The 24,760-nt window shown below is 55.0% G+C and overlaps 2 protein-coding genes across 9 annotated transcripts in view; both read right to left on the bottom strand.

The window, feature by feature from the left end:
- Positions 1-1,249: 1,249 nt before the first annotated feature.
- Positions 1,250-19,640, bottom strand: PTTG1IP (PTTG1 interacting protein). Of its 3 annotated transcripts, none has more exons than XM_078154585.1 (7): positions 19,398-19,635; positions 17,557-17,609; positions 15,526-15,634; positions 6,642-6,747; positions 6,495-6,560; positions 5,602-5,648; positions 1,250-2,831 (listed from the first exon to the last, which is right to left on the bottom strand). In XM_078154585.1, the coding sequence occupies exons 1-7, from the start codon at positions 19,510-19,512 to the stop codon at positions 2,788-2,790; spliced, it is 540 nt and encodes a 179-aa protein (XP_078010711.1). In that variant the 5' UTR covers positions 19,513-19,635; the 3' UTR covers positions 1,250-2,787. The 3 variants fall into 3 exon arrangements, with proteins under 3 accessions (XP_078010711.1, XP_078010710.1, XP_078010709.1); XM_078154584.1 differs by having other exon boundaries at positions 6,495-6,563; XM_078154583.1 differs by lacking the exons at positions 1,250-2,831; positions 5,602-5,648; positions 6,495-6,560; positions 6,642-6,747 and adding an exon at positions 6,754-7,126 and having other exon boundaries at positions 19,398-19,640.
- Positions 19,641-22,178: 2,538 nt separating this feature from the next.
- ITGB2 (integrin subunit beta 2) overlaps positions 22,179-24,760 on the bottom strand; it is a 41,605-nt gene continuing 39,023 nt past the window's right edge. For all 6 annotated transcript variants that reach the window (XM_020973368.2, XM_020973365.2, XM_078154579.1 and 3 more), the window contains one exon: positions 22,179-23,195. In XM_020973368.2, coding sequence (XP_020829027.1) covers positions 23,133-23,195 — 63 coding nt within the window. In that variant the 3' untranslated portion in view covers positions 22,179-23,132. The remainder of the gene's footprint in view (positions 23,196-24,760) is intronic.

The raw sequence follows: 24,760 nt of genomic DNA on the forward strand, positions 1-24,760 counted from the left end.
GTTGCTAGAGAGAGGATGCTGGTTTCTCAGGACTGGGAAGATCTAAGAAAAAACCAGAGGGACAGGAGCCCCGAGGAGACTTGGGGCACAGGTCACCAAAGGAAGGAGGTGCAGACGTCTGCCAAAGGGTTGGAGCAGCAGCTCTGGCCCGGAGCTTGAGGACGGGAAGGAGCAAGGGCCACTTCGGGGGCATAGGGTGCAAAGGCAGAGGGGGCTTGGCCAGCTGACAGGAGGCACCCCATAGTCTATGAGCAGAGTCAGGCTCACTGAATGACCCCACGTCAGCGACGGAGCCCAGGTAACAAACAGGCACCGCAGGGCCTAAAACCCCAGCCAGGGAGAGCCAAGCGCAAGTCTGAGCCCAGACACTTAACCAGGCATGTAGCCTCCATCCACTTTCCTCGGGGATCACTGGAGAAACCACCTGCCAAGGTCAACTTGAGGACCAGCTATCTGTAGAGCTTATCACAGAGCCTGGCGTCTAGTGGAACGGAAATGCTCCCTATGTTATCCCTTCCCCATCTCAGGGGTGAAGGGCGTGCTACCCCTGAGATCAGGAAAATCTGTGTAAAAATTCTGGGCCCTCCCTCCCTCCCTTTGTAGCAGAGAGAAAGTCTGATTTTTCTCTTTCATGCGGTGTTTACGGTACCTTCTTATAAAACTTGGCTTAAGTATTTGGTCATAGGCCCCGAGTCGTCTACTAGCCTTCACATGCCGTCTGTGGCTTCTGCAAAGCACTCCCCAAATTTCCATTTAATTTCTCAGGCTGATCCTCGATATACTGAAACCTCGATGGGAAAAGTCTCACAGTAGAAGGGATAATTGTTTGGGCTCATTCCTGCCGCCCCGCCCTGGGCTCTCACTTTCCTGCCAGAATTGTCCCAGAAGGGCTGGTGGGGCAGTGCACATGGCGCTCTCCTTCCCACAACTGGGCTCCTGGCCTCCCACCCACCCAGGGTCTCCTTCTTGTGAACCATCTCCCCCTTTAGACCAGAAGCACCTGGAGGGCAGGGCCTGGGGCTGACCTTTCCTGTCTCCCCTGTTAAACTGGGTGCTGCTGCCAGGCTGGATCCAAAGTCTGGCTGTCCTGGCCAGGGTCACCTCCACACCAGACACACTCTACTGCACACATATGTTCTGGACCTGGGGGCTTCCTGGCCCCTCTGTGTGGACTATTACTCTCACTGTCCAGGGATTAATTACAGGTACATACACTTACAATACAGAACCCATCACAGGTAACACAAAATTATAATAAATCCTTTTATTTGAAATTCTCAAAATTTAAGGCACTCACAAGGGTGAGGATATTAGCCTGTGGCTACAGGCTGGTCTTGGTACAGAAACAGAATAGAAATATAGCAGACACACTTTAAAAATCTGGGCTCCTCTAGGTAAGAAAGGGTTAAATGCATGCCAGTAATCACAGTGATACTTGCTAGGCCGTCCAAGGTCAGTTCTTCTTGCCATGCCCTGCCTGCCCACACTAACATGGTGCTAGGCAGTCAGCTAATCACAGGCTTCTCTGGAAGCCCCTTCCCCACCCCTACTTGAGCTCCTTCCTTGGTGGCCCGGGTAATTTAGAGAAGATTCACGCCAAAGAGCTTCTTGACAGCCAAGATTTTCAGTGTAGAAAGGTTAATTCACAGTAAGGCCATTACATACATCATTAAAAAGTGTTTTTAAAAAGAGTGCAAAGGTAACTTTCCAACTTGCTGAAGACTAAGAATGGCTTTGGGTCACACTAAATGCTAGCTTTGGGGGGCGCCTCCTCTACCTTCTCCACAGAACGGGATGCTCTGCTCTGACCTTCCCATGCCCAGTCTGGCCTCGACGGGCTGCCACCCTGCTCAGCACGGAAAGGAGCAAGGCCGGCGCTCCTCCCCAGATGTGGGCCACATTCCACTCCACCCCTCAGAGAGATGTGAGCAGCCACTCAGAACGTGATGAGTGGGCGGCCTTGGGAACCCCTGCTTATCTGCCCCTTCCCAGAGACCCCAGGTCAGCTCCACTCCCCAGGCAGGAGCAGACCTCACGCCTCTGGAGAAGGCACTGGCTTTTGTCACTGGGACTCCAAGGGAGCAGTTGCTGTTCTCAAAGCCGGGGAAATTTAACTGAATTTCTTAAAAACAAAAGAAAAAAAATATCCAGGATACTTAAAAATCTTCTGTAATTCTGGTTGACTTTTCCAAAGCCATCTTTCCACCGTACTTCAGAAAAGTAAATAACCCCAAGCCCGCAGGCTGTGGTTTCTGGGGATGCACATGAGACAATTTCCCAGAGCACTCTCAATCACGGTGCACATTTCAATGGGTGTCTGGTCATGAAGGATGAAATGGAAAGGGTGACTACATACTTCAGCCAGAACCAAGGCCTCTGTTTGAAATAAAAAAACAATACTCAAGGCACAGGACAGAGGATGACTTGGGAGGGGCAAGGCAGGCCAGCTGAGAGCAGCGGTGACCCCCAGCCTCACCCCTCCTGCATGCAGCTGAGCCCAGAGGACAAGGGGGAGGACGGCTTCCAGTCTTGGTCCTCAGGAACACTGACTGGGAGCCAAGACGCCTCCATCAGGCCCAGGAGAAGGGCTTCTCTTGCCAGAATAATTCATCAGGGATTAGAGAGGGTCTCATTTGAACATAAGGCTCTTTACTGAAAGCATCGGATTAAGGGAAGATGTGGATGTGATTTCTGACCATGTGAAATGGAAGCAGGATTCCTCTGAGCAGCCACGTTCCCTTGGAGGAGGTTCGGCCGCCTGCGGCCAGCAGGGAGCTCCACAGAGGGCTAGTTCTCGAATCTAGCGTAAGGGTTCTGTTCTTTAAACAGCCCTGAAAATAAAAGATTAAAATGACAATCAATTCACCAAATGGGAAACTGAAAGCACCCAGATTACTCTGCTTGGTCACGCCTATTGTAACATGTCTTTTTTAAGAAAAAGTTGACCTTTTGGAAAGGCCAACTGTGAGTTCTCCCTACCTGCATGCCTAGACGTGGTACCTTCCACAGACGAGATGGGCCTGACCAAGCTAACACACGCCCTGAAGAGGACATGTCCCATGCCAGATTCAGGAAGAGGTCCAAATCTGGCTCCTAAGCTCAGAATCTGATGCTCACAGAAAGGAAAACAGAAGACTGTGGGGGGGAACTATTCCCCAAGCCACCACAGCCACCTCTCCTCCTTCAGCGGGCATTTTTCTTGCCCACTAATTGGATCATTTTGCCCAAGTTTCTCCTGTTCCTCCCTTCTGGCCACCACAGACAAGGACTGCCCTGCCCTGCCTTGGGGTGCCCAGCATCCCTCCTTAGGGAAGAGTGGGAGCATGGTCCTGCTTCCCTGACAAGGGAGCAGACATGGATCCATGGCCAAAAGGGCCATATGGAGTTCTAGGTGCTGGAGGGGGGCAGAGAAGATGAGGCCAAACAAGCCCAGGGCCCTGCCCTTGACAGCTGTCTGGCCCACTCCAGGTAAACCAACTGCTATCTCCCAGACCATGGGCTTTTCCTGCTGGTTTCTGGGCCCCTGCCTAGACTCATCAACAGATTCACACATGATGGTATGAAATAAGACATGTCTCTTGAGTCTCCTGCCAACTCTATTGGACCCTCCGGTCCAAGTGAGCCAGCCTGCACGTCTAGATCAGTTCTACACTGAGGGAGCAAAGGAAGACCAGGAGCAAGGGGTAGAGAATCCCAATGGATTCACATCCAGCCTGGAAATGCTGCCATCTTGCACCCAGCATGCAGACAAGTCAATTTCAACCATGGGAAAAAATGGTGGAGAAAGAATGAGCAAGATTAGGAAGGAATGAAGGCAAGGGCCACACAATTCTCATTTCCCAGAAAGTTTAACACCAAAATATGACCGCCCACAAACATACACAAGATGGAGGAAAGTGAGTGAGCTAAGGAATAAAGGAGACCACAGTCTTGAAAAGTTTAGTCACTCATCACTACTGATTAGAGAAATGCAGATTAAAATGACTCTGAGGTACCACATCAGACTTATCAGACTGGACAACATGACAAAACAGGAAAACGAAAAATATTGGAGATGTGGGAAAACTGGGACACTGATGCATTGTTGATGGAGTTGTGAACTGATCCAACCATTCTGGAGAGCAATTTGGAACTATGCCCAAAGGGCTATAAAACTGTGCATACCCTTTGACCCAGCAAGAGCACTTCTAGGGCTGTATCCCAAAGAGATCATAAAGATAGGAAAAGGACCCACATGTACAAAAATATTTACAGCAGCTCGAATTTCTGTGGTGGCCAAGAACTGGAAACTGAGGGGATGCCCATCAATTGGGGAATGGCTGAACAAGCTGTGGTATAATGGAATACTATCATGCTATAAGAAATGATGAGCAGGTGGACTTTGGAAAAACCTGGAAAGGCTTGTATGGACTGATGCTGAGTGAAGGGAGCAGAACCAAGAGAACACCATACACAGTCACAGATCAATTTTGTGGTGCGATGACCCACTCTGATAGACTTAGCTCTCAGCAATGCAAGGACCTTAGATGTCTCCAAAAGACTCATGACGGAAAATGCTATCCACATCCAAAGAAAGAACTATGGAGTCTGAAAGCAGATTGAAGCAAACTATTTGCTCTTTCTTTTCCCCTTCTTTCCTGTGGTTCCTATTGTGAAGAGAAAGGAAGAGGTTTGGAGTGGTCCCGGGGGGCAGATATGGCAGGGAGTCAATGGGAAATGGCTGTCCTAGAAGCTACCAGTTACAAGGAACAAACCGAATTGTTTTGTTGCCAGACATTTGTCCTCCAAAACATACTCAGCTACTTTTTGTAACTTGTGCACTTATTTGTAACATAGGAATGTGGCAATGTGATCTGGCAAGTACCGTTATCTCTTACACTGAACGTTGTCAGAAATCACCTCAGAAATACAAAAAAAAAGTCTAGTCACTTTGACCATGGGATGAGCAGCACTTGTGGGATATCCATGCCACCCTTCTGGGGCATGAGCAGACAACTGTGACTTCCAGGTGGGACCTCTATGGGGGGGGGGTGAGAAGAGAAGGAGCAGGGCTGGAGGAAGCCAAGGGGAGAAGGGACAAGGACCTGGCTCTGTGCCCTGTCACATGGCGGGAAGTTGTGAGGAAGTTGAAGGAGCATGTCTGAGAGCTGCCCAAATATGGATGGCCCAGGGACCGGGAACCAGGGCCTCATCTCGCTTAACTCAGAGCTAGAGCTGCCCAGACAGGTCCCAGATGGTGAGACAAAGATGCTCCTCAGCCCAGACGGGGCTCAGTGGTGACGTTCCCCAGCCCAGATGGGGCCCAGATAGGAAGACAGATGTTTCTGAGCCCAGATGGAGCCGTGGGCAGACATTCTTCAGCCCACACATGGCCCATTGGGGAGATATTTCCCAGCCCAGATGGGGCCAGGTGGGGAGATGTTTCCAAGCCTGGACGGGGCCAGTGAGGAAACATTTCTGAGCCCAGATGGGGCCAGTGGGAAAATGTTCCCAAGCCCCAGCAGCACTCCACAGAGGGCTCACCATAGTTAGTCATAGGGCACTGACTCTTAAGATACACGTGAATTAACAGACAACAGACAAACATAAAGTGGGTCTCACCGTATTTTTTTCTGATTTCTTCATGTCTGGACTTCATCTCTGCTCTCCTGCAAAAGGAAGGAAAAGGGATGCATACACCTGCCCAAGCTAGGGGAGCAGATCCCCTCCCCCAGGGCCTCCCGTCTCCCTTGGCCCAAGCAGGCCTGCCGCGGTGGACACCTCCCTGACTGCTCGCTGCCCAGCACCCCTTAAAAAGGGGCCTCTGTTTCACCAAGAGCCCCAAGACTTGAGTTTCTGAATGTCCAATGAATAGGGAAGAGAGACAGCAATCACAGCTGCGAGCGAGCACCGCCAGGATGATCAGACCAGGATGGCTGGGGATCTCATCCCATCTGACCGATGGGGCTCTCAGCTCATGTCGCCCAGGCTCCAGGCGTGTCACCCCCGCCTTTCTTCTGGTCAGCTGTCTGGTCTAGAAGATGCTAGGTCAGGCCTTCGTCAGCTCCATGAGAGCCTCAGGGCTGGCATCTCCTCTACAAAGTGTCCCAAGTCCAGCTAAGGATCCCCCAGCCGCTGTCCAAAGCCTCCAAGACAGAAGGCAGACGGCCTCTGGGCACTCCCAGGCTGGACGCTGGCTCTAAGTGCCTGCGTCCTGGTTTTCCTTCGAGGCTCACTTCCTACAACATTCTCCCTAGCAAGTCTTGCCAGCTCCCCCTTTCCTGGACCCATGCCCCTCAGCCTGCAGGATCCTGGCAGCTGACTGGACCCTCTTCTCAGTGTGGGCCTTGGGCTCCGGGGCAAGGGACAGGTCCTTACAAATACTGGAGGCTAAAGAGAAGTGAATTATTCAGCACAAATCTTGGCACAGAGGCCAATGTCAGAATGAGAGCCGCCCGTGGTACTATGGGAGCCCAACCTGGGGTACTCTGTCCCTGAGTCACGGCCCCCCTCACCTTTCCTCTTGCCGTACTTTCCTCTCCTCTCTCTCTCTAGCAGCACGCTCTTCCTCCTTGTCTGACCTGCTGAAATCAAGAGAGAGAGTCGGTCACTGGTCAGTGGCCACAGCCTGGCCCCTGCCCCACATGCCCTCCAACACTCACCTGTGGTTCCTCTTTTTCCTACAGCAGCAGCAGCAACAGATGGTGATGCCCAGGATGAGGGCGCCTCCCACCACTGACATGGCAATGATCAGGGCTTCAAAATTCACTGTGGACATAAGGATGGGTAAAGTGAAACTGGCCCCAAGGTAGTGTGAATGGAACCAACCTTGGAGACATCGGATGTCCTTGCTGCCCAGGCCTCTCCTGTCAGCTCTCCTCTCTGCAGGACCAACTGCTCCTTCCCTCCCCCTCCCTCTGCGGGAGCTCACCAGACGCCATCATCTCCTCAGACTCGTGGAGCAGCCCCCTGCAAGCTGGCATCTGGCCTTGGCGCTTGACCAAAGCAGCTCTCCCCAAAGGTACCGCCAAGTCCGATGGTCTTTTCCCAGTCTTCATCCTTGTCAAGTCTTCTGCTCCTAAGAACTCCCTTGCCTGGCTGGTCCTCACTGTCCTTTGCCAAAACATCAGGATGCCACATCCCTGACCTGTGGGTATGCCCAAGAACTCTGGCCTGGGCCCCGTGCTTTCTACACTGCCGCCTGGTCACCAGGCAAGCTTCCCTGGGTTCAATGTGGAAGACCCCAGCCCTCTTCTCTCAAGACATTTCTAGCTAGATGTCACAAAGGCATCCCGAATGCAACATGTCTGAAACTAAATTCATTATCTTTCCCCAAAAAGATCTTTACCCTTCTTTTGGACATCCCTTTTTGTTGAAGGTCACTGGCCTTTCTCTCTCAAACCAGTCAGGCGCCAAGCGTCGTCAAGACAATCCCCACAAGGTCTCCTCTCCTCGTGTGGCTACCTGCTCCTGACCTCTGCTATTAAGAGTCTTCCAATCCATCTCTCCCCTCTCCAGACACCCCAAGCAGAGGGACTGCCCATGCCGCTTCCCTGTGGTTCAGAGCTAGACCAGCTCCACCTTGTCTCCAGGATAAAAGACAAAGCTCCGTGGCATTTAAAGCCCTCCCCACCTGCTCCCGCCTATCCCTCCAGGCTGATATCAGAGTTGGTACCTGGGTTTTCAGGCACAAGGCTATCAGCCCAGAGAGGGAGATCCTAGGGGTCTTAGGGAGGGGCACAAGGGACACAGAATCTGGCCCAACTAGGGATCTAGCAGTTGGAGGGGGAAGTCCCCCAGCTGGTTTCCTCAGGCCACCCCCTTTTCTGGCAACTCCATATGCTATGGAAAGAAAATTCTTCCCTGGAGACCTCATGAAGGAAATAGGATTTTCCTTGAAATAAATGAAGTCAGCAAAACCCCCTTCTGAGTCTGTCTACCAGGATGAATCCGTTGTATGGCAAGTGTCTACAAGGTGCAGAACAGCATCTCCTCCTAGGCTGAGGTTTGCCCATTACCCACAAGGAAGCCCTCTTTTCACACAAACGCCAGCCCATGCAAATTAGCGTGACCAAAATTACACCTTCCTGGGTGTCTCCAATCTACACTATTTTATAAGAGGCAGGGGGCACAGTGGAAAGAACACTGCATTTAGAGGCAGAGCAGCAGGGTTCAAATCCGGGGTCTCCCCTGAACCTCGGTTTCCTACCTGCAAAATGGGGGTGACAATATTCATAGAACCCGGAGAGACTGAGAGGTGAAGGGGTGCACAAAGCAAAGCACTCGAGGAACGTCTCTGCCACTGCTACTCTACAACATGTGGGGGAGGGGAAAGGAGAGTCAGCGATAATGACAGCCGCTACCATTTCTATAGCACTTACTACAAGGATTATCTCATTTGATCCTCACAACAACCTGGAGAGACTGTGCTATTATTCTCCTCATTTCACAGTTCAAGAAATTTAGACAAACGGAAGTGACTGGCCCAGTCACATGGCTATGAAGTGTCTGAGGCTGGATTTGAACTCGGGTCTTCCCGCCTCCAGGTCAGAGCTCTGTGCACACGTGGTACTCCCTGGCTGGTAATATGCCAATTCTCTTTAAAAAACAAAAAAACACAAGTGTGCAGTTTATTGTTTTATGGTTTTTATTTTGTTTCTTTTTTGTTGTAGCCATTCATTTTACCTCATTTCTTTTTTCTTTTTTTTAAAGGCAACTGGAGTTAAGTGACTCGCCCAGGGTCACACAGCTAGTGTCGAGTGTTCAATCTGAGGCCAGATTTGAACTCGGGTCCTCCTGACTTCAGGGCCTCCAGGCCTTATTCCTTTACAGAACAGTTTAAACAATTTGTTCTCTGAATCCGAATCAGGTTTTAAAGTGTGGCCGATCCCCTCTGGACACAGATCATTCACACTTTTGCTGTTAATCCAGGAAGTAACAGCTTCCGATGAAGGGCACAGAGCCACACAGGAAAGGCCTGGGGCCTTTAGGAAAGGCTGCATCTGCACAGCCCTTCTAATGGCCACCTGCTCCCTGGATGGAAGCCCAGAGCACTCAGGTGCTCAGGACCACGGACAAGGCTGAGAGCAGAAACCTAGGCCCCTGAGGTTAAATGAGTCCGTGGGGCTGTTCTTTGCTCACTCCGAGGTGGACCCCACACTCTGAGAAAAGGAACTAGCCCCAGGACTCCTCTCCCTCTTTCCAGGTGACTGCCTGAATGGCCTCGGGCCAATTGCCTCTCTGGCCTCAGTTTCCCTCTCTGTAAAAATGAAAGGGCCAGGTCAGACAGCAGCAGCTCGGGATCCAGGCCCCCATCGGGACAGACTCTGGCCACCAGCTTCTTCTTTCCCTATGTCCTCACCTCCCTGCCAACCCCTCAGGAGGCAGGTGTCTGGCCTGAGGCTTTCCCTGGCCTCCATGACTCTCCAGGCCTCGACAATCGCCTCTCTCGGCAAACCCATACTTGCTGCTATTCATCCCAGCTCCAGCTGCCTTAGAGAACTCTGCCCTGGTGGTCTTACCAGCAAGCCCCGCACTGAGCTCATCACACACCCACCCCCAAGGTGGCCATTTCTGTCTCCAGCCATCCATCTGGTCCCACAGTTACATATGTCTGGCTTGGGGGAGCCCAGAGCCTGGCAGAGTATCTGTATGGAGGGCTGCCTGACACCCGGGGCAAGCAGAGAAGGGGCTGGTGAGCTCAGGGTCAGGCAGATTAGGAAGTGTTCAAAGACCCTACGGTCACATGTGCATGCGCGCGCGCACACACACACACACACACAGAGTCTCCTTCAGGGCCCAGATTTGCTCAAAAAGCCACTTCCCCTGAGAAACATGCCCTTAGCCGCAGTGGCTCAGCCTGCAGCTCAGTTTCATGCTGGGATAGGTTTCTTGGCCAGGGTCCCATCTGCCCCCAGGCATGGATGGATGGGGAAGGGAATAGAGCAGAGACAGGAGGCAAGTCCCTGAAGGGGAAATAAATGAAGGGCCTCACACCAGGCTCATGCAGTGGCCAGATCTCAGCAAAAGGGCATCGGGACAAGGGATGACGCAGCCACCAGTACCTGCTCTCCCTCTGAAAAGCAGAACTGACTCTCCTAAGATGGCCTAGAAATGTAGATGTGGAAGATTAGAGGGTACACCCTGGCTGACTGCAGACCCCCCTCATCACAGAAGCTCCCAAGTGCTTGGGTTTAGGGCCCAGGCAGGTACAGATGCTGCTGAGAAACCCTCTTCCCTGCTCCCCCCGCCCCAGCAGGTTCATACATGAAATGTGGTCCGATTGGGGCGAGGCCACGGGAAGACTGAAAACTCTGTCCCGGCTTAATCGATTCTCTGAATCCCCCCGAGGATTGGGCCCAATCAGAAGAGGGGCTCAGAAAAGAGGCTGAATTATCCCTTTTATATTCCACATCTAAACAGTTCCAGCAACTTGTATAAAGTTTTACAAAACTCTGACAACAATTAATTCGCCTGAAGACTAAAACGAACATGGAAAGTGTACATTCCAAAAGCCTTTCTGCTCTGAAAGAAGAATCAGGAGAAAAATCTGGTTCACAAAAGAACCCAGCAAGGGGCAGCTAGGTGGTGCAGTGGATAGAGCACCGGCCCCGGATTCAGGAGGACCCGAGTTCAAATTTGGCCTCAGACACATAATACTTATTAGCTGTGTGACCCTGGGCAAGTCACTCAACCCCAACTGCCTAACCAAAAAAAAAAAAAAACCAACAACAACAAACCAACACAAAAGAACCCAGCACGATGGCAGGTTGGAACTACTGCACCAGGTACTAACTAGCTGGTGAAGCTGACTCCGAGCCCTGGCTGCTTCTCAAAAGTGAACAGGCTAAATGAACCTTTCGCTCTCCAGTCTTCAGGGGTCCAAATACAGTACGTGGGACAGCGGCTCCCTGAACATTCCTGGGGCAGCACACAGATCGTCCACAAGAGCCTTGGCTGCTCCATGAACACCCGCTGAGCAGAGCTACTCCTCAGGGCAGAGACGCCGCTGGGAAGGCGCCATTAGAGGAAGCGCCCAAGAAAGGCAACGCTTTCACCTGCCACCTGCGCCAGGCCCACAGGGTAGGCATTCATTCACCCACAGACTCCATCCAACCGTCATTCCTCCAACAAGCAGCACAGACTGAGACCTCCATGTACACACAAACTGTACTGGACGTGATGAGGGACAGGCACAAAGGCCAAAGAGAACAGCGCCGCCCTCGCCTGGTAAGCGCTCCCCGGGAGTCAAAGCACAGGGACAGGTACAAACGGCGCCAAGTCACGGCCCGACCTTCACCAGTCAGAACTGGTTTCTTGGACAAGAGGAAGCCTGAAGGGATGGAAACAAGCGGGAGGGCCTCAGGGGACATCTATCTGTCAGGGGCACGATGCAAACCCCTGGGTGTAAGAAGGGTGGCTCTGGACAGGTGGTTCGGAGGTGGTGCTGGGCGGGTCAGCAGCAGTGCAGGGATGGGGTTAGGTGGGAGGAGAGGAGAAGGGCGAGGGTGCTGGGAAAAGGGGAAGAGGATGGTCAGGTTTGGAAAGACAGCTTCTTAAAAAGTTGATGTTTTCTGTCTTCATTTCTGAAGTAACTCAAGCCATGCTGGCCGGCCAAGGGAACACAACCTCCTCTGGCTGTTCATCACTCCCTCTGGAGCACAGCACTGGCCACCTCAGAGTTGGGCTCTGGCCAGGCTTCACCAGCCTCCCTTGACCATCTCACAGAGCAAAGGAGCAACTGGCCTTTCTCAAGCGCCTACTAACTGGAGGCGGGCCCTATGATGATCCCCATTTTGAGGAAACCAAGGCATACAGGATTGGTTAAATGACTGGCCTAGGGTTAAGCAGCCAGCATCTGAAACTAGATTTGCGCTCAAATCTTCAAGACCCTACACTCAGCGCTTTGCCCACTGTACCACGGAGAAGCCTCTACCCACCACCACCACCACCGTGCCAATGCCATCCTTGCTGCCTTTCCTTCTGCCCTCTCGCCCCCGGTCCTGGTCACTGCTGCCGCTGCAAGGGGAGGCGAGCAGCTCTCTCCAGGACCTGAGCAGAGCATCCAGGGAGACAAGTGGCCAGTGTGAAACTAGATCCCCTGGGGACTCTCAGGAGAGCAGGGCCCAGCTCCACTCACTCCACAGTCAAAGATGAGGCAGACTCAGCTGAGGCACACACCGCATGGGCCAGCGTCCAGTGGATGCCTACGCAAGGGGAGCTAGTTTTTCCTTAAAAGATTTGGAAGCCGTCCTTGAGACTGGGTCAGCTCAGGCTGTGGACATCACTTCCTCACGGCCCGAGGAGCTCTGGATGCCTCTGAGGCCTGCCTGTGGACCATGACGGACGCTCGAGGCAGGGCAGCTCTTCTCAGCTGAATCCGCCCCGGCATCCTCGCCCCTTCTCCTGACCCTCTGGCTCACATCCAGCGGTCCATCATGGCCGATGGTATATCCTAAGTATCTCCCGGGGACGAGCCTGACCCCAGGCTAGTCCAACCTGAGGATGACTGCAATAATTCATGTGGGTGCTGACATAATGAAGCGGGCAAGTTGTGTGCAGGATTAGGAAGAGCTGAAGGCAGGACTCAGGGGCCTTTCATCACAGTCGTCAGTGGGAGACAGTCGGGGAGGGGAGGGGACGGAAGAAGCGTTTCTTTCATGCTCGGGCCTGAATCTCCCTCATCAGGGGCTGCTCAGGTGAGCTGTCAACTATTCGGTTCCACCTCTGCTAGGTGAAAGACTGTTCTTGGCAGAGAAAGCAGAGGCAAAGTAAGAGATCCTCATCAACTCTGACTAGGGCATCTCTGATCCTGTTCCTTCCCCAGGGAGGCAGAGGGCATGGTGCCCAGGGCCCACCGCTAGACTCGGCTCCTCCGGGCCTGGGCCCACTTCTGTAGTGCTTCTCTAGGACTGGTCCTTCACCTCCTTCTATCTTCCAACTTTTCACACCCCTGGCATCCCTGCAGGCCAGCATTGGCATTGCCCCAGACCCCCCCTGCAGGGCTCTCCGAGTTGAAATGAATGCAGACGTGTGGGCTCTGACCAGGGAATCAAGGAAGAAACTGCCCATGGCCCTAGGCCTGGGTTTAGCCAGCCTGGCACCCCACAACGGGCCACTGGGCCTGGCCTTTCTTCCTCCGCACTTCTGGGAGTTTGTGCAGGGCTCTATTCAGAACAACCTCCCCTTCTTCCAAAGGACAGGGAAGAGTGCAAGGTGACGGCTCATCTCCAGGGGCATCCTTTCCCTCCTCCAGGGTTATCTTCCTTGGCTGGGGGTTTTCCATGCAGCCTTACTTGCTTACTTGGTCTTTTCCCTTCCCTTCCTCCATCCAAACTTGTCCTTCCTACACAATCCCAAGTTCACGTAACCCTGAGGCTGATGACCTGCCAGCTTCAACTGGACTCAGTGGCTAGGAAACATCCGGGCAGCTTTTCCCTGTGGGCCAGAGGCAGCCCCTTAGCTTCTCCCCTTTCAGGAAAGGAAAAGGCGGCAGAGGCACAACTTTGTGGCAAGGACAGCAAGCCAGTAAATCCCACAGGATCGTGTGCCTGGTGGGCACCAAGGCCTGACCGTCCCCCTGCCGCAGCTGTCTTCCTGGGGTCCAGGGCCTCATGCAGGGGGAAGGAGACCCGTGTGAATTCGCCTTCCTTTCCTCTCCAGACCTTTCCAGTGAGCCTACATAAGACAGGTACCTGCCATCTCCTGATACTCAGAGTGGTCTCATGAAGACGAAAGTTCTGGAGGGCAGGAAGACTGTCTCTGCCTGGCACCACTCTGGGCACCTAGATGAGAGCCCTGGCCCTCATCTTCTCTGTGCACCCAGCAACATTGGGACAAGGCTGAGGACAAGCCAAGGGGAGACCCTTCCAAAAGCTTCTGATCCAAGAGCCACAGATGTCACTCTGAGCAACCAGGAAGTTCAGAGATTCAGGAGATGAAGCCCTGTGGCTGTCAGACAACTACAAGGGGACCCCCAACTCTACCATCTCCTACCCTCTCAGCTGAGGACGTGGCCATTCACCTTCCCCGCCCCCTCTCCCATGAGGAGGCGGCCTCTACTTGACCAAGTGATCCTTTCCATCCTGTCTCTGCCAACAGATAGCCCCCTGGCATCCCCCCTCCCTCACTTTTCTCCCATCTCTCCATCTCCACTGGCTCCCTCCCTCCTGCCTACAAACAGGCCCATGTCTCCCCCATCCTGAGCAAAGCCTCACTTCACCCTTCCGCCCCGATAACTCTGGTCCCACAATCTCTTCTGCCCTTTGTGGGCAAACTCCTCCAAAAGCCCATCTACACCAGCTGCCTCCACTCTCTTTCCTCTCCCTTTCTTCTTAACCCCGTACAGTCTGGCTTCTGGCCCTTCGTTCCTCTGCCCCCTGCAGAGTGACCGGTGATCTCTCAGTGGCCTTTCCTCGGTCCTCATTCTCCTCGACCCCTCTGTAGCCCTGGACGCTGTGGGTCTCTCTCCTCCTGGATCTTCTCCTCCCTCTGGGGCTGTGGGTCACCGCATGCTCTCTCCTGGCTCTCCTCCTCCCTCTCTGACCGCTGCTGCTCTGCCCCCTTTGCTGGATCCCCATCCTGATCATGGCCTCTAACCACAGGCGTCCCTCAGGTTCCGTCCTGGGCCCCCGCCTCCTCTCCCTCCAGACTGCTTTCCTCGGGGATCTCCCCAGCTCCCATGGATTTAACAATGGTCTATTCAGACGGTTCTCGGATTGACCTTTCCTGCCCCAGACTCTCTGCCGACCTCCAGTCTTGCCTCTCCAGCTGCCTTTCAGACATCCAAACTGGACGTCATGCAGTCAGCTTAAAGTCAGCGTGTCTAAAACAGGACTCACCAATACCCTCCTCCCAGTCCCTCAGGCTCCCAAACTAGGAGCCCATCCCAGACTACTCACTCTCTTACCCACAGGACCAAAACGGCGCCAGGGCCTGCCGATGTCACCTCTGCAGCATCTCCCCAACATGCCCCCTGCTCTCCTTTGCGTCTGCCCCTGCCCTGGTGCAAGCTCCCCATCCCTCCCGCCTACCCTGAGTCACTCCCCACTCCAGCCATTCTTCCATTCAGCCTCCAACCTCCCAGCTGCTGCGTGAACAAGACCCTCCACCTCTCCTCTCCAGGCCTGCAATGCTCTCCCTTGCTCTGACCACTGAGTTTCTTGGCTTCCTTCAAGTCCCAGTTAAAATCCTCCCTCCTATAGGAAGCCTTCCCCAGCCCCTCCTCATTCCAGGGCCATTCCCTCTTTACCTTGTCCACAAGCTGTGCAGGCTTATTGTCCCCCCCATTAGAGTATGAGCTCCCTGAAGGCAGGAATGGTCTTTTGCCTCTTTTTGTCCCCCCAGCACTTAGCCCAGGGCATGGCACAAGCAGGTGCTTAATAAATGTTTACTGACTGACCTCAGACCTGCAGGACCCCACTCCACCCACACTTCCTGACTTCCTGACCCAAGGCCTTAGCTTCCTCATCCATTAAATGGGAACATGACTGCAGAAGCATAGGCAAAGGCAGATGCACCAAGCACAGAGACAAGGGGAGGACTTACCCCAGCACACGCCCCAGCGGGCAGAACTCAGTGGACACAGGGAGCTGGGCGGCAGGATTTTCCTGACGGGATAGTCCAGGCAGGCATTGTTAGTGTAGCACCAAAAGCACTAAAACAGAGAGACAGAGCATCACTCCGCCATGCCCTGCCCCAGGACAGGCCCCTCCCCTCGCCTGTCTCCTTCCTACCTCGCTCCTCACAGTCCAGCTCCCACCTCATTCCCTAGGTCTCCTCTCCAAGCATCCTACAACGGGACCAGGCCAGGCCTACAGCTCCTGCCCTCTCTCCCTCATCACTCGGGCCTCCTTCCCCTACACTGACAGGCGTGCTCCAGGGGAGAAGGGTGGCTGTCTGGGCCTTGCCTTGTGGGCTCTTAATGTTTAATAAATGCTGATCGGTTCTACTGAGCAGGAAGCACACAGGTAAAAGAGATGGAGAAGAGGAAAACAGAGACAGGGAGGCCCAGTAAGGCCAGCCCACCCACCAAGGGGGCCCCTCCCTGAGCACGAGGAGGTCAGCCCCGCTCAGGCAGCCCCCTCCATTCCTGTTCTTCCTCCTGAAATGGAGCCCATGTCTGTACCTACTGCCCTTCACCAATCACCTGCCAGCCCCACACCTCGCTGGGGGGAACAGAGAATCGGTAAAGGGGAAGAGAGGAGTGAAGAGGGAACAAGAAGGGCAGGGGTACCTTGGGTTTTCTCAGCCATTGTGGTGAGTGGGAGAGAATCAATCAAAAGTCAAGTGTTACTTCAGCTTGGACACAAGCCTAAAGGCTCCTTCTGGTCAAGCAGGAGGACCCAAGACTTGGAGGAGGTCCGGGTGCGGGTAGGGAGGGTCAGTGATGTCTCAGAGCAGAGGCTGAACATTAGGCCTGGTCCCAACCTGCCCCAAGAGGGGGCTGGTGGCCTCTGCTCCTGTCTAACCCCAGGCAGAGGGTGGCACCCATCCAAAGGAGAGAAGGAAGCACCCCCCTCTGGCAGACCAATTAATGAGTGGGAAACCTGAATCATCAGCGTAACAAGAGGCCTGAGGGCTGAGCTGGATCAAAGACTCAGGGGACATCTGTTTGGGGCACACAGAAAAATGGCACCAACAGGGTTATTTTTAAAATCATTTCCTGGGGCAGCAAGGTGGCGCAGTGGATAAAGCACCAGCCCTAGAGTCAGGAGGACCTGAGTTCAAATCTGGCCTCAGACACATGACACTCACTAGCTGTGTGACTTTGGGCGAGTCACTTAACCCCAAGTGCCCTCACCAAAACAAACAAATAAATGAATAATAGGATTTTTTAAAAAGTCATTTCCTCAATGTCCCTCCCTACACCTCACAGAGGCTCTGGGCTGACACTGGGGAGAGGTCTGCAGTGTGCTGGCACCTTTGCAGATGAACAATGTTGGGATGGATGCTCTAGGACTGGCACAGACATCTGGCCTGGGTCCAGCAGAACTGGACTGGTGGGCCTGGCCCTTGTCACAAGACTACCCTGAGGGTCCTGGGGGCTTGTTACTGCCCCACTCATCAAAGAATGATCAGATCAAGCTGTCCTTTCCCCCATGCTCTCCCCAGAGCCAGACGGGCCTCAGTCATTCAAACGGGCTCCTCTGATGCCTATGTTAGGTCTCATCACCTCGACTGAAATCTCAAAGAGGAAGCCAGCTGGTGCAGGGGACAAGAGCTGGCAAAAACCCAACAGTGACTGACTTGACCACCCCCCCACCCCCCACCAACCAGCATTTCTCAAAGGAAAGGGGGGGGGTGTTTACTACGTGCATGTGGACACATGGAGGTTTTTGGGGAAAGGGCCCCAGCAGCTGACCGAGGGGGGATCAGCCTATGCAAAGGGGCAGGGGCAGGAGATGGGATGCTGCTTCTGAGAATGGTGGAGGCTGGAGCAGGCAGAGAGGGACGAGAGATGTCCTGATGAGACAGCATGTGTCAGGGGGAGGGAAGGAGAGGAAGGAGCTGGGGAGTGCTGAAGCCCCCTCCCTCGGTCAGTCAGAGGGGCCCTGGGGACACGCTCTCAGGACTCACCGAGACGTTCTTCAGGCACTCGGTGCAGGACTGGTTGCTGCTCTGGGAGCAAGCTGGGGAGAACAACCACAATCATGCATCAACCAGAAAGAACCAGAGGAACAGCACGACCTTTTAATCAACACCAGCTCCCCTCACCAAGGACCGGCACACACACCAAAGGCCTTCACTGCCTTGCACAGAATCCTAGATTCAGGCCCCTTTGTTTTACAGATGGGGAAACTGAGGCCCAGAGAGGGGAAGCACTTTGTCCACGGCTGACTCTGGAGGAGCCAAACCAGCAAGTATCTGAAGGACTTATTTTTCTCAATGAACAAAATCTACTCCCCCCACCCCGCTCATTAGTGAAAACAAAAACAAAAACAGAAACAAAAACGAAGCTCTTGTAACAAATATGTAAAGTCACACAAAACCCACGTCCCCCTGGCCTGATCCAAACTCTTCAACCAGGAGCAGCCCATTCCCTTGTCAGCCTCTGGAGTCCTCACCCTTGGCCAGGAGGAGCCCACTGCCCAGTCAGCCTGACTCTGAATGCCCCCCACCTCTGGGTGGTTCAGGACGTAAAGGAGTTTCCCCTCGGCCTCCAGTCTAGACAGCTCCTGGGCCTCTTCCCTGCCCTGCTGCAGGCTCTGCCCTCTGGGACAAAGCCCCTTCCACAAGACAAGCAGAGGACAGCAGGACAGTCGCCGCTGGTGCTGAACCTCACAACACTCCACGCCTCCTGGGGCCCTGAGCCTAAGATCACAGAGCTTCTAGCTGCTCACCCTGTATCCCCAAAAGCCCCCAAACGCTTCTAATCTGTGAAGCCAATGGAGAGAGGCAGGGTGGGAGAGTGGAAAGTGCAAGGCCTGGATTCACCTTAAGAGACTTCCTAGCTCTGGGAGTTTCCCTTCTCCATAAATGAGGAGAATATTCACTTTAGGGCTGCAAGGTGACCTTGGACTCCCCACGGCATCACATTTCACTTTGGGAGATTTGACCCCAAGGCCTTTTGGACCCTCCCCATCCTGCTGTCCATACCTCTGAGTCTCCAGGGCCCAGGACCAAGGCCTGAGGCACTACACTGGAGGCCTTCCAAATCAGACAGCAATCATCACACTCCCTCTAAGGCCACAGGGGATCCCCTTTTAGAATGTAAGCTCCCTGAGGGCAGGGACTGGCTTTGCTTTGGCATGTGCTTACTGGTTAACTGATCAAGAAGGGCCTAAAGAGAACGCAGAAGTCCCTTCATCAAGTTCCCAGGAGATCTCCCAACACAGTCTGTTTGACACCAGACCCAGAGACAGAAAAAGCAACACCTGAAGGCATCCGAAGGTCCAGGGGAAGACCACCCCTCAGAAGCACTGACAGGTGGGTGGGTGGGTGGCACAAGGACCCCTCAGAAGCATTGGCAGGCGGGAGGGGCACAAGAACCCCCAGAAGCACTGGCAGGCGGGGGGGGCACAAGGACCCCCCAGAAGCAGCCACGTACCAGCCCACTCCTTCCCTAGGTCCTTACTCGCAGACTCGGGGCATCCCTAAAGACTCCGTGTAATCCCCGCTTCGACACCCCCAAAATCGAGGAATGACGTGGGGGGGGTGGAGAGACACAAAAACCAGGGGAAAGCCGAAGGGCAGGCCAGCTTACAAGCTGGGGAAGGGGAGCAGTGGGCCTGCCCCGCCCCCCTCCGCACAGGCGCAGTGTGCCCCGGAAGAGCCGCGGCTTCCCCTCCCTTCTTCCCTCGCGCAGGCGCAGTGGGCTCGCCTCCTGCCCCCCTCCGCGCCCTTCCTCCCTCGCGCAGGCGCAGTGAGCTCACCTTCCGCTTTCCCCCTCCCCTCCCCCTCCCGGAGCGCCCTCTTACTAGTGGCCGCGCTCTGGGCGGACACGGCCGGCCCGGACTGAGGCAGGAGCAGCGGCAGCAGCAGCAGCAACAGCGGCCCCAGCAGCGCGGCCCGAGCCGGGCCCCGGGGCTCCATGAGCAGGCGCTCTGCGGCCTCTGCCGCTCACGGACGAGGACAAAGACGCGGCCACAGACGGACGCGGAGCCTTCTCGCCCCAAGCTGAGCCACGGTCCCAGGTCGCTACTGGGCAGGCGTGGGGCGGGGCCGTGGGCGGGGCCTGCTGGGGCGTCACCGCGCAAGCGCCAAACCTTCCCACGAGGGGGAGGGGGAGGGGAAGGGGACAGGGAAAGGGAGGGGAGAGGTGTTTGCTCGGCTTGACCCTGAGTCCCTTGTAAGGAGGGGGAGACTGAGGCATCACGCGGGAGCGGGCGGGGTGCCATCTGCCCCCGGAAGGGCCCTCCTGGAGCCTCCAGCCTCCTAGCCTCGGACCCCAGGCCCTTTTAGGCCCGACCCCTCTCCCCTCCCCAGTCTCAGAGGGCCTGGGGCTGCCGCTTGAATACCGCCAGGGACAGGAGGCTCACTGCTCCGCGGGGGTTCACAGGCCCAGAGCTAGCTGGGACCTTATGGGTCCAGGGAGGGGAGGGAACCCCCGCCCTGGCCAGCATCCAGGTGGTGGTGGGCAGGAGGCCTCTCCCGGCCTCCCTCCCCTGGAGCTTGTGGGGGCCCCCTGGAGGAGGAGTCCTAAGACTTGACCAGGTCACACAGTTCAGCTGAAGGCACCTGCCATCCCACTCTGGTTTATTTTCCCGGGAAACCTCGGTCCCCCGAGTTCAGTTACTTGGATTCCACATTAGTGAGGTTTTCCTATGGCCTCCCTGCAAGTGGTCTCTCCTGAGCCTCTGGGCCGGACAACAGGACATTGGAGACTGCAGAACACTGTGTTTTTCCCCTTGTGCTTACTGAACCATTTTCTTAAATATTTCAAGGTGGAGATAAGCAGGAAAGAGACAAGATTTAGACTCCAGAATGAAAGGTCTCTAAGGTGAGGGAGCAGCTTCCGATTTAGAGCAGGCCTCAGCATCCCCAGGAGGGGAGACTTGGCAGGGTGGTTGGTCTGGGCCACAGTGGGAAGGATGCTCAGGGGCTTTGCCAGGGAAGGAAGAGTGGGTTGGTCTCAGGGAGTGAGCTTGGGCTTCCATTTCCCAGCATTTCCCTAACCCTGGGAGGCCCCCCTCCCTGCTCCTGCTTCCAGGCAGAGCCCTGGAGCTTGTGGGGGGCACTTCCTCCCAGCCCAGGGTGCCCAGGAGGAGTCCTCAGATCCCAGGCCACAGGAAGTGTCCTTCCAGGTGAAAACACCATGGACTCCAAGGTTTGGGGTACTTCAGGGCTGGGAAGGGCCTTGGGGAGGTCAGCCCATCTGATGATACAGGTGGGGAAACTGAGGTCCAGAGTGCTGTCCCTTGCAGGGCCTGAGATTCCAGCCAAAGCTGCATCATCACCACAACGCCCAGCCTTGCCTCCGTCGCCTTGCCTGGTCACCTCGCTCCCAGGCGTGTCATACCCTATTAGATGGGAGGCCCCCCCTTCCCCAGCAGCCTCAGTAGGTCCACCCTGGGCCAGCCAAAACAGGCTTAATGTGGCTTCACCTGAAGTGGGATCTGCTCAGGCTGCTGGGGAGGGGGACGTCACCCAGGCCTGCAGCCTGGGCAGGAGGCGGGCAGGAACAGGGCAGAGACATTTGGTGGCTCCCAGGCCTGGAAGGGGATTGTGTCTATCTGGGGAGTGAGTGGAGTGAAGAAGGGAGGAGAGAGCGTGGCCTCTGACATCACCCCAGCCCACAGCTCCCTCTGCATCCAGATGTCCGGGAATTAGACGGGGGAAGGCCCTTCCTGGTGCCCACTTTAAAGTCTAGGCCCAACACTGGCTTGGTCAGCCCAGCTCATGGTGTGCCAGTTCTTTCCTGAGCCTCAGCCCTGTTCTGAACAGGATCAGAGAGGGTGTGGTGGGGGTATGAGGACAGCCCAGACCTCCAGAACTGACCCTCAGCAGATCCTCTCTACCTCCTCCCCATCCCCCTCTCTGGGACCTGATCAGTGTGAGCAGCCAGCCCCAGGGCCTGGAGAATCATGAGTGCACTCTATGCCCGGGTGTGTGCCCTTGGGTGCAACCCCCCCCCCACCAAGCCCCATGGCAGACTTGTAATAAACCCAAGTGGCCAATGAGGAAGCAAAATAACCAGCATATGTGTGCGGAATGCAGGTACCCATAGCACAGGCTTGGGTCAGATCCCTGCACTGTGGCCCCTTTTCAAGGGGTCAGAGCTGTGGGAGCCCAGAGTGACCTTGGGCAGAGGCGCTGCTGAGTATTCACTGGTGTCACATGCCAGCTCATTCCCATCCCCACTCCCTTGGTTTCAACCTGTTCTAACCCTGAATCCAGAGACGACAACGAGCCGCCCTTCCGTGGACTTGGGAAGCTCTTGGTTTACTGACGGATCACGTACTTTGTCAGTTCTAAGGCTGGCTGAATGTCCCAGCCAGAGGAAGGCCCCAGGACAAGAGACCAGTTCTCTTACAAAAAGGGAGTGGACGGGCAGCCCAGGGGCCCTCGCCTCAGGAGCACAGGCTGATGGCATCAGGAATCTGTGGGTGGGATGCGTCCTGGGGGTTGTGCCAGGAATCGAAAGAGAAAAGGAGATCACAGGAGGTGGGCTTTAGTAATAGTGAGTGCTTAGTGGGATGGAGTTTGTATTCCTTTAAACTTTGCTCTCAAAGGTATATGATTTTGTTTGCAAAAAGAAATCAGAGACCAATCTGCTGGCATTTTAATAAAAGTTAAAAAAACAAACCAGAAGCGCAATGAACTCTAGCCAGGGTATCCTTGTATTGGCTCGGTTACCTGCTTTGTGGGGAGAAGGGGGCACCCTGCCAGGCAGTATCTGCTACCAAGCCACTGAGCCGGATTCCAGCCTTGGAGCCTAAGACGACATGGGTCATTTCCAGCCAACCTTTGCCTATAAAACCTACTGAAGGATGACAGATGCCCAATGGAGGAATGTCACGGGAGTCTGTGTACTCCCCCACATGTAGCTGCAATGCTGTGACATCACCAACCGACCTTTTTCAGCTCCTACAGATTTCAGGGTACAGGCCCATCCATCCTTCCACACATCTGTCTATCCATTTTTCAGCACCAACAACCTAGAATTTCTAGATCATTCTGTCACATATTTTCAAACTCCACACCAGCTTAAATCCCCCTTAATGTCAGAAGTAGGCCCCGAGTAGAAGATGCAGGTGAAGCTGCCAGGGTGGACAGAGGGACCCTGGGAACATCCATCAGACATGTAGGCTGAACTGCAAAGATGCGGAAAGAGACTCCCCTGGCTGGCAAGGTGGGCATGCAGGAGTCCCGGGCGATGAGGCCTGATCAAATAGAACACTCAGTGTGATTTTTTTTCCACCTTCAGAACTGTCCAGCTCAGCACTCGGGTCCTCAAGGAAGGTGGAAAAAATTCCTGCTAGAGACACTGGGCAGGTCCTCAAGCCAGGTCACAACCTCACGAGGGTCCAAATGACAAGAGTGGTACCTTGAGTGGCCTCAGGGGCTGCGGTGAGAGGCACCTTACAGGCTCTAGGCCAAGTGCCTGGGCCCGGCACCTCAGGGCCAGCAACGATTCTCCTGGGCAGACGTGGCTGTTTCAGAAGGTGATTGGAGGGGGGGCTCTTGACAGCTTTCAGCAGGAACAGGGCCACCTAGTTCTCAGCAAACTTGGGATTCATAACGGTGGTTGTTGCGCTCTTGAAAAGAGGATTATCCTGGGAAGAGACGTGAACGGGGACTTGGTCAGTGCAGGCAAACGGTTCAGAAAACAGGCTTGGCTGTATCGTGGCCCAGAAGAGCACATGCTGCTTTGGAGGAGGGGCAGGGCTCACAGAGGGCAGAGAAGACCTTTCTCTCCCCTCCCACCGTCTGGGGCGGGGGGAGACCACAGGTATGAACTGTTCACATGATGTCAAACTCTCCCCATGTGCTGGTTGGTTTTCTTGAACTGGTTTTTTCCCTTCTCTTCTGGGGAATGGCCCTGGGTGGGGGGGAGGCCAAAGGCAGAGCCTCTTCTCCTGCCCCTGAATCGCAGCCGATCTCATCTCCTCCAGAGGCTTCCCAGGTCTGTCTCCCCACCCCTCAACGCCCCCTGGGATCAATCTCTTCTCCAGCAGCCACTGCTCGGCCACCCTCAAATGTGCCCAGGTCTCTCCCACCCCTCCTCTACCTCTCCCGCCTTCACAGACAAAGGCTGGCGGTTGGCTTCAACTTCCAACACTTCCCATCCCACTCGCTTCTCACCCCCTTGCTACGCCCTGGCTTCTGACCCTGTAATGAGGCTGAAACTCTCCCAGGGCACCAAGGACCTCGCCAGCTCAGTGCCCGGCTCTCATCCTCCCTAGCCAGCCCGATGACTGCTCCCAGTCCCCAGCTCCAGCCTGCTCCCTTCCCTTTGGTGACGGGCCTCGGATCCTTTGCTGCTTCCCCCCCCCATCTCCCGTGGCCACACTGAAAGGCCTTGCCCGCTTTCGGGCACGTTGGCTCTGCCTGGGCTCTCCTTAGCTCCTGATGGAGCGGGCTGCCCACCTCCTGGGCACAAGGAGACACAGATCCCGCGTGGGCATGGCCAGGGTGGGCATTTGTTCAGCTGAACGGAGACTGTTTCTCTCCTTCCCAAGGAGGCAGATCTTGGTTAAATAAGACCCAAACTGAGTCCTAGTCTTGAGAGGCAGGCAGGCTCCCCCTGGGGTCCTCCCCCGGCCACCCGGGGCCGCACGTGTGCAGGGCGTTCTCCTCAGCACCTCCCATCTCTATCCCCTCCTCTCCACACAGCACATAGCCACTCTCCTCACTTGTAGCCAGCAGCCATCTGGCCGGTGGCTCACCTTGTCTCCAATCTGTATCTCCATCCACCCCAGAGCAACCCAAGCCCCCTTTCTTGGAGCCCAGGTCACTTTCCTGCTCAGATTAACCCAAACCCTGTTCCTGGCATTTAGGGCCCTTGACGACCCAACCTCTGTACCGCCATACTGCATTCTGACCTGCCAAGCCTGCTCTTCTCTGAACTTGGCATTTCTCTCCAGTCTCCCTACCTTTGAATGGGTTGTGGCCCCTGCCTGGGATGCCCTACCGGCCCTTTCTTCCAGGCTTTGCGCAGGGGCCACCTCCTCCAGGGAAGCCTGCCTGGATCTCCCCCACCAGGGCTCTCTTCCTGTTCAGACTGTCTCGATCAGACTTTCTGCTCTGGATGAGTGCTATGGCCCCCAGCAACCTGTCTGCCCCTCTCTCAAGCTGGGGGGGGGGGTTGGTTCCTAGCACATAGTAGGTGCTTAAAGAG

The sequence above is a fragment of the Phascolarctos cinereus genome, unplaced genomic scaffold (assembly GCF_003287225.1).
Source record: "Phascolarctos cinereus isolate Bilbo 61053 unplaced genomic scaffold, phaCin_HiC Scaffold_5;HRSCAF=322, whole genome shotgun sequence".
Taxonomy (NCBI): Eukaryota; Metazoa; Chordata; class Mammalia; order Diprotodontia; family Phascolarctidae; genus Phascolarctos; species Phascolarctos cinereus.

Bases quoted from the DNA above. Each gene is read 5' to 3' on its own strand.
- PTTG1IP (XM_078154583.1), bottom strand. From the start codon at position 19,512: ATGGAGCCCCGGGGCCCGGCTCGGGCCGCGCTGCTGGGGCCGCTGTTG. The intron at 17,610-19,397 runs GTAAGAGGGCGC...TGTTCTCCCCAG, and splicing joins CGCCCAGAGCGCGGCCACTA to CTTGCTCCCAGAGCAGCAAC. The intron at 15,635-17,556 runs GTGAGTCCTGAG...TCTCTGTTTTAG, and splicing joins AGTGCCTGAAGAACGTCTCG to TGCTTTTGGTGCTACACTAA.